The 15,964-nt window shown below is 44.5% G+C and overlaps 1 protein-coding gene across 1 annotated transcript in view; it reads right to left on the minus strand.

The window, feature by feature from the left end:
• Positions 1–1,145: 1,145 nt before the first annotated feature.
• The window catches only part of MRPL27 (mitochondrial ribosomal protein L27), a 35,077-nt gene continuing 20,258 nt past the window's right edge, over positions 1,146–15,964 (minus strand). Inside the window, exons 2-4 of the mRNA XM_075347499.1 lie at positions 7,575–7,694; positions 7,152–7,219; positions 1,146–1,399 (exon numbers count right to left, since the gene is read on the minus strand). Of these exons, the coding sequence (XP_075203614.1) occupies positions 1,193–1,399; positions 7,152–7,219; positions 7,575–7,694 (395 nt within the window). The 3' untranslated portion in view covers positions 1,146–1,192. The remainder of the gene's footprint in view (positions 1,400–7,151; positions 7,220–7,574; positions 7,695–15,964) is intronic.

Genomic DNA, 15,964 nt, shown 5'->3' on the forward strand with positions numbered 1-15,964 from the left:
TTAATGGGGAAATTGAGATGTGTGGTAATAGGCACTGGAAAACACAGTAAAGAGGTGGCTTTAATGAGCTATCCCTGGGGTGACAAAGTGAAATCATCCCTCACTAGGGTGCAAATGTGAGTGTTTGTCTCAAAATTCAGGAGGAAAATACTTTAAATGCACTGTATGTGTGTTACCAGTGGAGGTACTGCAAATAGTAATGCCCTTTAGCTTATACTGTAGATGAGAAACTTGGGGTGCAGTAATAGGAGAGTACCACAAGATGGCAGCAGAGCACTGTTTAAATTGAAGCTGCGTGCAATAAGCAGGATATTCATACCTTAGGAATGAAGCTGCAGTCTGTGGAGAATCAGGATATATGGAAGCCAGGAGTTGTGTCCAAGAGGTGCTAGGTCAACAGCGCAGGAGTTAGGCCTAAGATAAACGGCATGAAAATCGGAGCGAGAGGAGTGTGATAAAACATCGCATTCCACTCGGACCAATATTAGCCTATGTCCCAGCACCCATGAGCGATTATTTTCTCAGCCCTAATCAAACCGAAAAAACAATCGCAGCATACTGCGGGTGCAATGCGATCCTTGTTTCTCCTACACCCATTCAAGTCTATGGGGCGAGAGAAAAATCGCACTGCACTCGCAGTACCGTGAGTGCAGGGCGAGAATCGCAATAGCCAGCAAAGGTGGCGAGAGGGAGATAAATCCCTCCCACCCCTCCTCAGCGCTGGCCCGCTCCTCCTCAGCGCCGGTCCTCCCCTCCTCAGAGCCGGCCCGCCTTTCCTCCGTGCCTTCCCGTTCCCTGCAGCTGTGGTCTGATCGCACGATCGGACCGCAGTCGCAATGATACTCACATGACACCCGGCTCCCGCTGTGCTGCCAGCGTGAGCCGAGTATCATGCGAGGATCGCATTAGTCCCCCATGTGGCCCCGGCCTAAGGAGGACAATCATAGGTGGCTAGTAATGAGGGCAATCTAGGCTACCACGTGATGCCTGAGTCTTTTGGGGTCCATGAACAGATTGCCCTCGTTATAATGTTTTGTGCATCATCACACACTCCCCTCCCTTCCGTTCTCCAGAAGCAGATCTCCGAGCAGGGAGTTTACCAGGGGAGCTCCAGTACATCAGTGGTAAAAGACAGAACAGAACTATTTCTAATAAAGTTTAAATTTATTACACTATGTACAATATCTGGCCATCACATCATTTCCACAAGTTTAAAGCTATGTTCTTTCTGCTTTGGAATGACATTTATAAAGGTTTTGTAGAGGACGGCACCAAAAGGCAGTTTATTGACAACACTGACAGTGTCGCTGCTGCGAGGGGGCGGGATGTAGACTTCTTTTGTGTAGCGCACAATTCCGTCCTCCAATGCAAACAACGTCTTGTTACGTCCAATTCCCACCTAGAAGAATAATACCATAAGTCACATATAATTGGCACTGCCTTATTTCACAGCAGCATTTACTTACATCCTTCCCTGCTCATTCATGTTATTACTCTCACACAATTCATAAGTTCCTCATCAGTGAGGTTATAAAGCTGGGCTCGCTCTCATCTGCATCAGAACTTCTTTTATAGGTACAAATCCTTTATATGACGACACTTGACGGATTCCCACTGCGGTCTGATGCATCAGCATCTGATGCCGATATAAACAGCGCTTGATGTGCCCCGGATACAATCGCGATCTCTAGCGTTCAGTTTACTGTGTAGGGGGCACACACCAACGTTCCTAGAAGGAACGCACAGAGTGTTATATGCACCATAATAGAATGTAACATTAAGGCTGGAAACACATCTATGCGAGTAAAATCGGTCCGTGTTGGCTGAAAAAAACTCGGCTGATTTTAGTTCACGTTAGGTCAGAGTGCAATGCAACTGCACTGCCATCCTGAGATTTTCCTCATGATTGCAGTGCGTGTGCAATGCGTGTGTGTGATCCGTGTGTGATCCTTTTTTTTCTCAGCAGCTGTCATCTGCCATTCAGCTCTGCTACATGGCCGCTGACAGCAGTCACAGACAGAGCCATGTAGCAGAGCTGAATGGCAGATGACAGCAGACACAGACAGAGCCGCACGATCAGAATGAACTCGGGTGAACTTCACCCGACTTCATTGTCATACCGCGGCTCTGTCTGGGTGTCGCGTCCTGATTAGCGGTCACCTGTGAAGGACTCACCGGTGACCGCTAATCCCCTGAGAGACTGAATTGAGCAGCGCGATTAGCGCTGCTGTCACTCAGGTTACCCGCGGCCAACTGGATCCTCCCCCCGTGACCGCAACTCACCTGTGACTTCATTGCTGTCACTCGGGCAACTTACTGTCACTGTTGGAGGATCCAGCGGTGGCCACGAGTTACCTGACTGACATCAGCTGATCACGCTTCTCACCTCAGTTGCTGCATGGAGGTGACAGGAGAGGCGGTGTTCGTCTGCAGCTCCTGTCACCTTCATGTAGCAGAGCTGGAAGCGACGCGGGACCTCCGTGGATTACATCGGACAAGGATGGGTTTTTTGCGTACTTAATAAAGTGGTGAAAGAGGGTGTTTGTTATTGTTTTTTATTATTTCAAATAAAGGATTTTTTCAGTGTGTGTGTTTATTAACTTTAATTTACAGGTTAATCATTGGGGGCGTCTCAGTCGCATGCAATGATTAATCTATGACTTATTGGCAGCTATGGGCTGCCATTAACTCCTTATTACCCCGATTGCCAACGCACCAGGGCAAATCGGGAAGAGCCGGATACAGTCCCAGAACAGTCGCATCTAATAGAAGTGGCCATTCTGGGCGGCTGCTGGCTGATGTTGTTAGGCTGGTGGGCTCCCCATAACGTGGAGCTCCCCATCCTGAGAATACCAGCCTTCAGCCGTATGGCTTTATCTGGCTGGTATTAAAATTGTGGGGCACCGCATGCCGTTTTTTTAATTTATTTATTTAATTTACTGCACAGCATAGACACGTCCACCGGCTGCTGTGATTGGTTGCAGTGAGACAGCTGTCACTCAGCGTGGGGGTGTGTCTGACTACAACCAATCATAGGTGCCGGTGGGCAGGTAAAGCAGGGAATACGAGATTGAATAATGAGCGGCCGGCTTTTTCAAAAGAGAAGCCGCTGGAGCAGTGTGAATGCCGTGCAGTGCCGCGCCGGTGATCGGGGATTGGTGAGTATGAGAGGGGGGGTGGGGGGAAGAGCGATAGACCGACATGGACAGAGAGTGAAAGACAGAGATAGTGACGGACCGACCGAGAGAGAATAGAGACTAAGAGGGAGAAACCGACTGAGAGAATAGTGATTGACAGACATTGTGAGACATCGCTCGTTTCCAGTGTTTTAGGAAACATGCGAGAAATTTATTTAGAAAATAGGATGTCACTAGGATGGTGTGAGTGCCGTCCCATGACATCCGATTTTTTACACGCTCCCATAGATTTGCATTCAAGAGACTCGCGGTAGAAACTCGCAAAAAAGCAGCATGCTGCGATTTTTTTCTCAGTCCGATTTGGACCGAGAAAAAAAAAAAAAAAAAAAAAAAAAATCACAAATGAGAGCGGAATCATTCACTAACATGTGTCCGATTCCAATGCGAGATTTTCTCGCATTGCTCTACTGCGAGAAACTCGCAAGTGAGAAGCAGCCCTAAAGGGAACCGGTCATCAGGGAATTTAGTCCAATCTGCAGGCCCCTTTTAATGAGCAGAGTGAATATGATTTTGTGACATAGATTCAGTATGACCAGAGTTACTTTTATCATTTTAACCTCTGCTCTTTATGTCTAGGGAATGACAGCTTTCATACTATAAGTGTCCATACCTAGATGGCTGTATATCACTGATAGGATTGCCCACTGGACTGAAAATATCAGCGGAGAATAGATTAAGGCTACATGCGCACGCTGCGTTTTTTGCTGCAGTTTTGTGGTCAGAACTTTCTGAAATTTGACTTCCCAGCAAAGTCTAAGAGAAGTCAGCTTTGCTGTGCACACATTGCAGTTTGTCAGCGTTCTGTCAAAAGTTTGTGACAAAAAAAATGCAGCATGTTAATTCTTCCTGCGTTTTTGTCAACATTTGTCACAAGAACGCAGCAAAAACGAAAGTGGTGAAAAACGCACAGAAAACGCAGCAAAAACGCACCTACAATTACAACCATTTTTTGTGACATTTCCAGGCTCTCATGACAATGTGCAGTTTTGGCTGCATTTTGTGAACACAAAAAAATGCAGCGTGTGCATGTAGCCTAAGATTAATAACACAGGTTATACTGAATCTGTTCTCACAAAACTATATATCAACCTTCTCCACTCCCTGTTCTATACCATAATGCCTGCAGAGTGCACTGCGTTTTCATGGACACAGGTTCCCGTTAAGAGTAGGGGGATGTAGCTAATAGGGAATCTGTCAAAAGGTTTCTGCTTCCTAGTCTAGGGAAGTGTAATTCTAGTGGAAGGTCATATACTGGGCTTCTTTTTGTAGCGCCGTTAAAGTCCTCTGAATGAAGCGCTCTCTATAAGCCCAGCAGCACCACTGAGTGACAGCTCCCTGCCTGCAAGGAATACATCAGAAAGATGTCAATCAATGATGGAGGGCAGAGTTTGCCGAAGCTCATAAATATCGACTAGCGGAGCTGCAGCAGATCAGTGTTTATCAAAATTACAGCATGCAGCGCAGGAAGTAAACTGCTGGAATCAGGGTCTCTGCTCTCAGATAGAGGATGGGTCAGCAGATATTTGCTACCTTAATCCCTTTACCCCCGGGCGATTTTCTGGGGGGGAGGGGGTTTCACTCCCCTTTATCCGAGAGCCGTAACTTTTTTATTCTTCTGTCAATCTTGCCATATGAGGGCTTATCTTTACCGTATAGTGTACTGGAAGACAGCAAAAAAAATTCCAAGGGAAAAAAAAAAATGCAGAAAAAGTGCGATTGCATGATGTTTTGGGGATAATTTATTCACAGTGTTCACCATATGGTAAAACTGATGTGTCGCTGTGATGCCTCAGGTCGGTAGACGTTTGTAGACACCAAACATGTATAGGTTTACTTGTATCTAAGGGGTTAAAAAAAATTCACAAGTTTATAAAAAAAAAAAAAAGGCGCACTTTTTGTGCGATTTTCAGCGATCCGTAGTGTTCTTACTTTTTGAGATCTATGGCTCAGTAACTGCTTATTTTTTGTGTCTTGGACGTTTTAAATGGTACCATTTGAGCATAAGCGCTGTTATATTTTGCGCAAAATTCGCAGCAACCAAAAAACGTAATTTGGGCATTTGGAATTTTTTTGCCGCTACACCATTTACCGATCAGATTGATTTTAGATTTTGATAGATCAGGCATTTCTTAACGCAGAGGTACCAAATGTGTATATTTGATATATGTGATTTGAACTTTCAAATTTTATTTTTTAAAACTTTTTGTTTAACTTTTGTTTTATTAAATTTTACTAGTCCCCCAAGGGGGATATAACGATCAGCTGTCGGATCGCTCATTCTTTCTTGTAGATCAGAGCAGCATTGCTCTGACCTGCACAAAAGCAGCTCTCCTCTCACACTCGGCCCTCTGCTGGCTGTAAGAGGAAGTGACTCATGATAGCTACAGAAGTCATCACATGACCATGAGCTACGATGGCAACCATTGGATCCACGTGATCACATCACAAAACTTCCGATGGTGCTGGGTAAGTGAATGCTTACCGCGGCCCGCTGATATATTTTCACAGCGAGCTGTAAGGGGTTAACAGTTACGAGTGGGAAGCAAATCCACTTGTGCTTGATAGCCGCACATGTCAGCTGTTCAAATCAGCTGACATGTGCGGCAATCGCTGGGCAGTCGCACCCAGTACGTCATGTGTCATGAAGAGGTTAAGAACTTTTAAAAACGTGGATTCGGATTGCTCTGTATCTCACTGGCATTAAGCATTCACATAATCCTTAGGACCTATTCCCATTTGTGTATGAAAATACCGATCGAATATGGATATGCAATGTATTGTTTTGTTCTGCATCATGTTCTAAGTTGTCTCGTCTGTATTCAGTTTGTATTTGCTCTTTGTTAAATTATTAACTTTTTATTAGCCAACGAATATATATACACATGTAGACTACACTAACACTGAAAATGGATTTTTAAATTCAACCTGTCGAGTTCTTTGTCCTCAAATTGTACCCACTCAGATTTATTGCAACGTGATGTGACTCAAAAGAATCAGACCTTGCGACTAAGCTTTATTCCTGCTCTATGTGCCACTGATGGCTGGGTGCTGCCACCCAGTAGCTGGTCTTGTCACTGACAGCATCAATTTACATGTCCCCTGGTAGAAATAGTCACACACCAGTCCACCCAGGCAGAGAAAAGAGAATGCTGTGATTACAAGTGGGAGTGAGTGCTGTGCCTACTAGTAAGGTGGGGTTAGAGAGTGGGAGGGGGCTCAAGTTTTACTTCTCAGGCCTCTTTCACACGCCCGTGAAAAACAACGCATGTTTTCCACGGACGTGTCAGAGGTGTGTTTTGCCCTCCGTGAGCCGTGTTTATGGCACTACGTGTGTTCTCCGTGATAACACATGGAGAATGGGAACTTTCCTGGCGTCGATGTCCGTGGTGCTGATCTTCGGTCTCCGATCCTGCCGACTCCCCGCTGCTGCAGCTTCCGGCCGCAGTGAAGTGAATATGCAATGAGCATAATGAGTGGCGGTCGGCAGCAAGTGACAGCAGCGGCAGAGACTGCAGGGCTGGAGAAGGAGAGTAAAGGTTGGGGGTTTTTTTTCGCAGATACACGCGTTTTCTCCGGTGCGTGTCACACGGAACACATCCGTGTGATCCATTTATATTACGCGACCCGTTTGTGTTCCGTGTGACACCTGTGATGCTGGAAAAAACGTGGACATGTCTACGTGTGGAGCACACAAGCACACGTAAGTACGGAATGGACACACGTTTCGTCCGAAAATACTTAAGTGTGTCCAAAACTATAGGAATACCTAGGTCTCCGTGTGCCCGTGTCTCCGGTACGTGAGAAAACTGCCAAACACATACCAGAGGCACAAACGTGTGAAAGAGGCCTAAGATGTTAGCAGCCACTATGGTAACCAAGATCAAAAAGGGTCAGGGGCGACATGAGGGCTGGTGTTAGTGAACCATAATTGAAAATATAAAACTACTGACTCACCTGAGATCCTGGATGCCAACGTATTAACCTTTGAGTAGCAAGGATGTTCCCAGCATGGACAAAGTCACCTGAAACATTATGAAAGGATCACATGATGAACGTCTCCTGTATCACCTAGTCAGAAGATGAGGAGTGCTAGCCACCAACCTCTCCCAAAATAAATCAGATATTCTGTGACGGACTGTCAGTACTATTACATTTTGTGCATATTTGCCATATAAAGGACTTCCACATTTTGCAATGCAATCTTAGATGATAGAATAGATATTGAAACCTCAGAGACTTTTATGTTCCCCACACATTGACATTGATGGGTAACAAAAATGGAACAGTGTCTGAGGCAGATCCGGCACAGGGCAGCACAGACAAGCCTTCACACTGGTTGGGGGTAACGGCATTACTGCACAAAAGTAAGGGACTCACCATCTAATTTTTTGAAGCCGTATCTCTTGCCCGGACTTTTCCCTCCTAAGTTCTTGGAGCTGGTTCCAGCCTTCTTTGATGCCCCTCTGGCCAGAACCCATGTTGCAGCAGTTGGGGAAACTAAAAACAGAAAATAGGTTTATAAACCCACACCTCAACGGAATACATATAAAAACAAGACAACAGCTCATATACACAATCATTGTCCACATCATACCAGGATGGACGGCGTGGTGAAGGAGTGGTTAGCCGCTTACCTTGCCACACTGAGGAGATGCATTTTAAGCTAACCATGGCCAATATCTACACAGTTATACAGTGTGTCCACCCATATCCTGTCCACCACTATTAGCTTGAGACTGGCGGCAGCTATAGGAATAGAAGTGGTGTCTAGGTATAGTAAAGTAGCCATGCGCTACACAATGAAACCACCTATAGCGCCACCAGGTGGAAAACAACAGAGTTAGCATTTTTATCTCGAAAACGGAATGAGATAGAGAAAAAAAGTGAATTACAAAGTTGCAGGGCATCATCAATTCAATATGAATTGACACCTTGCATACAGAAATGTGAAGGTCCTGAAGACAGGGCAGAGTCCAGGGCCTCATTTATGGGATCACTGAAGGTTTCAACAGTCCATTTTTTTATTTTAAGAGTGACCCTAAAGGGATTTTCCACTATTTGGACAATCCCTTCTCAATTGTTATATCCCCCTCATATAAAATTAAAAAGCCTATATTCACCTTTTGTGTTGGCACTGGGTCTCTCAGAACTCACGTAACACTAAGTCACATGAGCCCAGCAGCCAATCAGCGGATGTTTCGCCCTCACATCCTTTGGAATATAGTAACTAACAAGGGGATGTCCGAGTAGTTGACAATCCCCTTAGTCTAGTCATAAAATAAATTAAGCATCACTGCACTCAGGAGGCATTTTTCCCCTTCTTGAATGTATGACACACGACTGTTGCAATCAGTGGCAGAGGAATGCTGAGGGCCTGGTAAAGTAGCGTTTTTTGTTTTTTTTTAAATTAAATTGTCACCAGATTTTTGCCACCTAATCTGAGAGCAGCATAATGAAGAGACAGAAACCCTAATTCCAGTAATGTGTCACTTACTGAACTGTAAAGGCCCCGTTACACGCTACGATTTATCTGACGATATGTCGCCAGGGTCACGGTTTTTGTGACACACTTCCGTCGTCGTTAGCGTCGTCGTTGTGTGTGACACCTACGAGCGACTCCGAACGATCGTAAAAATCATTGATCGTTGACTCGTCGTTCATTTTCAAAATATTGTTCGTCGTTTGGAACACAGCAGACACATTGCTACGTGTGACACCCTGCCAACGACGAACATCCTTAGTGCATCCGTCATCAGCGATGTCGTTACGAGCAATGCTCCACGCCTCCTCCGCTCTGATTGGTGGTACCAACTGCGTTCTGATTTGGCAGGCATGGTTGATAAGGCGGACACATATCGTAGGAGATTCTGACAGTATGGAAGTTGAAGCGTGTAGAGGGCGAGCCAATCACACGCCAGGGTGTAGGCTATGGACAATTATACGCCTCTGTCGTTGCCGGAATCGTTGGGAGGAATACTGTGTGACAGTGTCCACACGACCGCCTTGGTCAAACAATATATCGCTGAACGATAGAGAGGTGAGCCAGCACGATCTGAAAACGGCATGCATCATATTAAAAGTGCAAATTCACAGATTTATTCCAACTGTACTGTAATATAAATGAGATTTTTAGCAAATAATTGATCAATTCTTTGAGCCACCCCTGCCAACGTCACGGCAAATCTCAATAGGGGGGTCCTACTCTATATTCTGTATTTCATGTGCCATGCGGCCTCCTAGATAAAGTTAAAAGCAGAACCATAATGGAGCACACATACAGTTAGGTCCAGAAATATTTGGACAGTGACACAAGTTTTGCTATTTTAGCTGTTTACAAAAACATGTTCAGAAATACAATTATATATATAATATGGGCTGAAAGTGCACACTCCCAGCTGCAATATGAGAGTTTTCACATCCAAATCGGAGAAAGGGTTTAGGAATCATAGCTCTGTAATGCATAGCCTCCTCTTTTTCAAGAGACCAAAAGTAATTGGACAAGGGACTCTAAGGGCTGCAATTAACTCTGAAGGCGTCTCCCTCGTTAACCTGTAATCAATGAAGTAGTTAAAAGGTCTGGGGTTGATTACAGGTGTGTGGTTTTGCATTTGGAAGCTGTTGCTGTGACCAGACAACATGCGGTCTAAGGAACTCTCAATTGAGGTGAAGCAGAACATCCTGAGGCTGAAAAAAAAGAAAAAATCCATCAGAGAGATAGCAGACATGCTTGGAGTAGCAAAATCAACAGTCGGGTACATTCTGAGAAAAAAGGAATTGACTGGTGAGCTTGGGAACTCAAAAAGGCCTGGGCGTCCACGGATGACAACAGTGGTGGATGATCGCCGCATACTTTCTTTGGTGAAGAAGAACCCGTTCACAACATCAACTGAAGTCCAGAACACTCTCAGTGAAGTAGGTGTATCTGTCTCTAAGTCAACAGTAAAGAGAAGACTCCATGAAAGTAAATACAAAGGGTTCACATCTAGATGCAAGCCATTCATCAATTCCAAAAATAGACAGGCCAGAGTTAAATTTGCTGAAAAACACCTCATGAAGCCAGCTCAGTTCTGGAAAAGTATTCTATGGACAGATGAGACCAAGATCAACCTGTACCAGAATGATGGGAAGAAAAAAGTTTGGAGAAGAAAGGGAACGGCACATGATCCAAGGCACACCACATCCTCTGTAAAACATGGTGGAGGCAACGTGATGGCATGGGCATGCATGGCTTTCAATGGCACTGGGTCACTTGTGTTTATTGATGACATAACAGCAGACAAGAGTAGCCGGATGAATTCTGAAGTGTACCGGGATATACTTTCAGCCCAGATTCAGCCAAATGCCGCAAAGTTGATCGGACGGCGCTTCATAGTACAGATGGACAATGACCCCAAGCATACAGCCAAAGCTACCCAGGAGTTCATGAGTGCAAAAAAGTGGAACATTCTGCAATGGCCAAGTCAATCACCAGATCTTAACCCAATTGAGCATGCATTTCACTTGCTCAAATCCAGACTTAAGACGGAAAGACCCACAAACAAGCAAGACCTGAAGGCTGCGGCTGTAAAGGCCTGGCAAAGCATTAAGAAGGAGGAAACCCAGCGTTTGGTGATGTCCATGGGTTCCAGACTTATGGCAGTGATTGCCTCCAAAGGATTCGCAACAAAATATTGAAAATAAAAATATTTTGTTTGGGTTTGGTTTATTTGTCCAATTACTTTTGACCTCCTAAAATGTGGAGTGTTTGTAAAGAAATGTGTACAATTCCTACAATTTCTATCAGATATTTTTGTTCAAACCTTCAAATTAAACGTTACAATCTGCACTTGAATTCTGTTGTAGAGGTTTCATTTCAAATCCAATGTGGTGGCATGCAGAGCCCAACTCGCCAAAATTGTGTCACTGTCCAAATATTTCTGGACCTAACTGTACCTGTAACCTGTATATATAACCGCTTATATGTTGCAAAAGAGGCAATTGTGGATAGAGGCCAGCCCAGGTCCCAGCATGTGGAGCAAGCTCTACACATACCAGGACTATATCAGAACTGACCCTCCCAGTGCCAGAGAGCAACCATTGATAAAGGCGGACCAGATCCAAGTATGGTGCTTAATTAGCATTGCCTGTGGAAAGGGTGAGGCAACTGAATGTGTACAGCTACCAACAGGAGGAATATATTGCAAACCAAGATCAGGCGTGCATAGCATGGTGGTGACCAGCCACCAGACATTTGTAGCATAACTACAACCAAACAGAGAGAGAGGGGAGCCAGCATGATCTGAAAATGGCATGCATCATATAAAAAGTGCAAATTCACAGATTTATTCCAACTGGGTCATTCCGTGTCAAGTGGACCAGTGGTCCCCACTCGACCTTCTCCGATTTTGCTGAAAATTTATAAGGATGTACATGTATGTTTGAAAAGAGGTTCTGTAAATTTTTAGGGCCAGATCTCAAATATATTGGGCACTGTTGCCCTTTCACTGGAGGCCCCCCCCAAGCCTGCGGCTTCAGCTAAGAGGATTTTGCAAACTTTGGCACATAGCCATTAGAGTTCTATACTGGCTATGATGCTGAAATTTGGCATACTAGCTCAACTTTTGCTGCTAAACGCGATAAAATTATTACCGGCTATGACAAAACAATATTTCGGCCGCAATTGTGTCAAAGTAGCTTGCAAAACGCCTCGCATAAAATTTATGCCAAACTTTGCCCATATATAACTCAAGACCAAAAACCAATAGGAACTGGTGCTTTACCCTGTACACCAAACATCTACATGACTTTGCATTGCTGCAATATCACGGTCAAAGCATATGTATTTGTGGAAATATTCACACCCACATATGATGAAAAAACTTAAAAAACCCGAATTTTACCTATTTTTAGGTCAAATTTCCCAAAAAGGGTACCCCTAAAATATATTAATTCTGTTATCATTTGAAAGAGCACATTTTTCTCTACAAGGATCATTGGGGGTTTTTTTGGAGTCTCTCCATTTAAGAAAAGAAAAATGCCACTGAACATGGTGTTATGTATGCACGTAATGCATTGATTTTGTGTTTGATTTTCAGATTCTTATCACACAGAGTTGTATTGTTGCTAGCAATGTCTATTATAATCAAAAACCTATAAACCTATTGACTATTGTTACATTTTAATGCATATATTATTTATTTTTTAGTGATGGAGAATGAAATTGATGACAAAAAGATTGGCATTTCAAGGGTGTCAAATGACCCTTCATCTTTCATTGCCCATGTAGATGGATCTGTCAGATCAGAAATGCCTTTTGTGCCAATTGCAAACCTCCAGCCAGGGCAATACATTGCCTGCATTTACGATAGGAACTGGTGGATTGGAAATATTTCTGAAATTTCAGTCGACGACCATGATGCATTAATACATTTTATGCATCCTCATGGAGCAGCTAGCTTCTGTCACTGGCCTGTGAGAAATGCTACATGCTGGATTCCCGAGCAGTCGATCATTGCAATAATTCCAGCACCAGCTGCAACAGCAATGGGCCGACAATACAGCTTCTCTGAACCCATTATGTTGCAAATTCAGCAACAATTCCAGACCACTTACTTAGACTGAACATTATGGCTTGGGAACCAACAAAAGATGCCCAATATTAGGCTTGGGATCCTAGGCAAAGACACCCACCCTCAGGCTTTGGAACCTGCGATAAAGAGACCGCCCGCGACTTGCCTTGCACGGCTATCGGCCATGGCTCCTAGGCGATGGGGCTGCCAATTCTCGAAAGACAGCATTATTACAATTCTTAATAGGATTATAAGACCAATTCTTAAGCTGGTGTCACACATAACGACGACGACAACGACGTCGCTGCTACGTCACCATTTTCTGTGACGTTGCAGCGACGTCCCGTCGCTGTCGCTGTGTGTGACATCCAGCAACGACCTGGCCCCTGCTGTGAGGTCGCCGGTCGTTGCTGAATGTCCAGCTTCATTTTTTGGTCGTCACTCTCCCGCTGTGACACACACATCGCTGTGTGTGACAGCGAGAGAGCGACGAAATGAAGCGATCAGGAGCCGGCACTGGCAGCTGCGGTAAGCTGTAACCAGCGTAAACATCGGGTAACCAAGGGAAGACCTTTCCCTGGTTACCCGATGTTTACGCTGGTTACCAGCCTCCGCTCTTGCTGCCAGTGCCGGCTCCTGCACTGTGACATGTGGCTGCAGTACACATCGGGTAATTAACCCGATGTATACTGTAGCAAGGAGAGCAAGGAGCCAGCGCTAAGCAGTGCGCGCGGCTCCCTGCTCTCTGCACTGTGACATGTAGCTGCAGCACACATCGGGTTAATTAACCCGATGTGTACTGTACCTAGGAGAGCAAGGAGCCAGCGCTAAGCGCGGCTCCCTGCTCTCTGCACATGTAGCGACGTTATGATCGCTTCTTCTGCTGTGTTTGACAGCTAAGCAGCGATCATAACAGCGACTTACAAGGTCACTGTTACGTCACCGAAAATGGTGACGTAACAGCGACGTCGTTGTCGCTGTCGCTTAGTGTGACACCAGCTTTAGTGCATTGGTTGTGGTATAACCACCATGGACCAACGCAAGGGTTTGAATAGTGCAGTTACCATTCATTGCGTATTAATAAATAACACCAAGTTCAGTGGCATTTTTCTATTCTTAAATGGAGAGACTCCAAAAAAAACCCCAATGATCCTTGTAGAGAAAAATGTGCTCTTTCAAATGACAGAATTAATATATTTTAGGGGTACCCTTTTTGGGAAATTTGACCTAAAAATAGGTAAAATTCGTTTTTTTTTTTAAGTTTTTCATCATATGTGGGTGTGAATATTTCCACAAATACATATGCTTTGACCGTGATATTGCAGCAATGCAAAGTCATGAAGATGTTTGGTGTACAGGGTAAAGCACCAGTTCCTATTGGTTTTTGGTCTTGAGTTATATAAGGGCAAAGTTAGGCATACATTTTATGCGAGGCGTTTTGCAAGCTACTTTGACACAAAATTGCGGCCGAAATATTGTTTTGTCATGGCTGGTAATAATTTTATGGCGTTTAGCAGCAAAAGTTGAGCTAGTATGCCAAATTTCAGCATCATAGCCAGTATAGAACTCTAATGGCTATGTGCCAAAGTGTGCAAAATCCTCTTAGCTGAAGCCGCAGGCTTGGGGGGGGCCTCCAGTGAAAGGTCAACAGTGCCCAATGTATTTGAGATCTGGCCCTAAAATTTACAGAACCTCTTTTCAAACATACATGTACATCCTTATACATTTTCAGCAAAATCGGAGAACGTCGAGTGGGGACGATTTTTAAAACTGGTCCACTTGACATGGAATGAGTGAACTGTACTGTAATATAAATGAGATTTTTAGCAAATAATTGATCAATTCTTTGAGCCACCCCTGCCAACGTCACGGCAAATCTCAATAGGGGGGTTCTACTCTATATTCTGTATTTCATGTGCCATACGGCCTCCTAGATAATATATCGCTGAATGATGTAGCGTCCTTTGTGAGATGGGTAAGTGTGACCACTACAAAAAGACCTATGAGCGATCTCAGCAAATCGTAACTGCGATCTGGGCGTGTCACATCGCTAACGAGATCGCTAGCAATATCGTTGTGTGTAAAGCCGCCTTTAGTGTAGTGCTGATAGAGTCACTGTTTTATCAGCAGGAGATTATCACTAGATGACTAGTAAAGCTGCTGCCTTGTAGCCATCCATATTCAGGATTTTTTTTTTAACAGTGCTTGCACCAATGATTGGCAGCTTTCTGCCTCTGCACAGTGTACACAGAAAGCTGCCAATCAGTGGTATGGGCAGAGTTATATAGCTCAAAGAATTCAGAGAATTGGTAGATCTGCAGTCAAAGCAGTGATTTAATCAAGACTGCAGCATATAGCCCAGTAAGAGACATCACTGGAATCAGGATCTCTGCCCATACATCCTACTGCTCTCTGATGGTGTCGTAAAAACCTGATGACAGATTCCCTTTAAACCCACCATAGGTCCATTTTTAGAATAAAAGAAAAATCCTGTGGACAACTGGACATACATACATACATACAATGTACACTGCAAATGTGAATAAATCCGAAGCCTTGGTTTACATCAAATTTTCGGCCTCTGAAGTATATGCAGTTCCTGAGCTCAGATGTAGGGTTGTGACCAGGGCTGTGGAGTTGGTAGTCTGTGTCCATTTTGATGGAGTCGGTATAAAAAGGACCAACTCCTAAAATATATAATAAATTGGGTATAGCGGTTCAATGCAGTATGTACTGAATATTTTTTCCATAAGAATTTTAGGAAAGTTATGAAATTTCCTATAAATGGTCTATTCCTGATCAAAGGAGCTAGGCATTTAGTTGAGACGAGTGATTGCGCGCCCTTTGGGTGCGCGGTGGGATTAATAACCACGCAATGGGGTGTAACCACCACGCATCAGACTGACCTCGTAAAGTGGTGTAACCACGCACCAGACTAAAGCTGGTGTCACACTAAACGACAGCGACAACGACGTCGCTGTTACGTCACCATTTTAGGTGACGTAACAGCGACCTTGTAAGTCGCTGTTATGATCGCTGCTTAGCTGTCAAACACAGCAGAAGCAGCGATCATAAGGTCGCTGTGCTACATGTTCAGAGAGCAGGGAGCCGCGCTTAGCGCTGGCTCCTTGCTCTCCTGCAGCACACATCGGGTTAATTAACCCGATGTGTGCTGCAGCTACATGTCACAGTTCAGAGAGCAGGGAGCCGCGCTTAGCG

This window comes from Anomaloglossus baeobatrachus, chromosome 5 (genome assembly GCF_048569485.1).
Source record: "Anomaloglossus baeobatrachus isolate aAnoBae1 chromosome 5, aAnoBae1.hap1, whole genome shotgun sequence".
NCBI lineage: Eukaryota > Metazoa > Chordata > Amphibia > Anura > Aromobatidae > Anomaloglossus > Anomaloglossus baeobatrachus.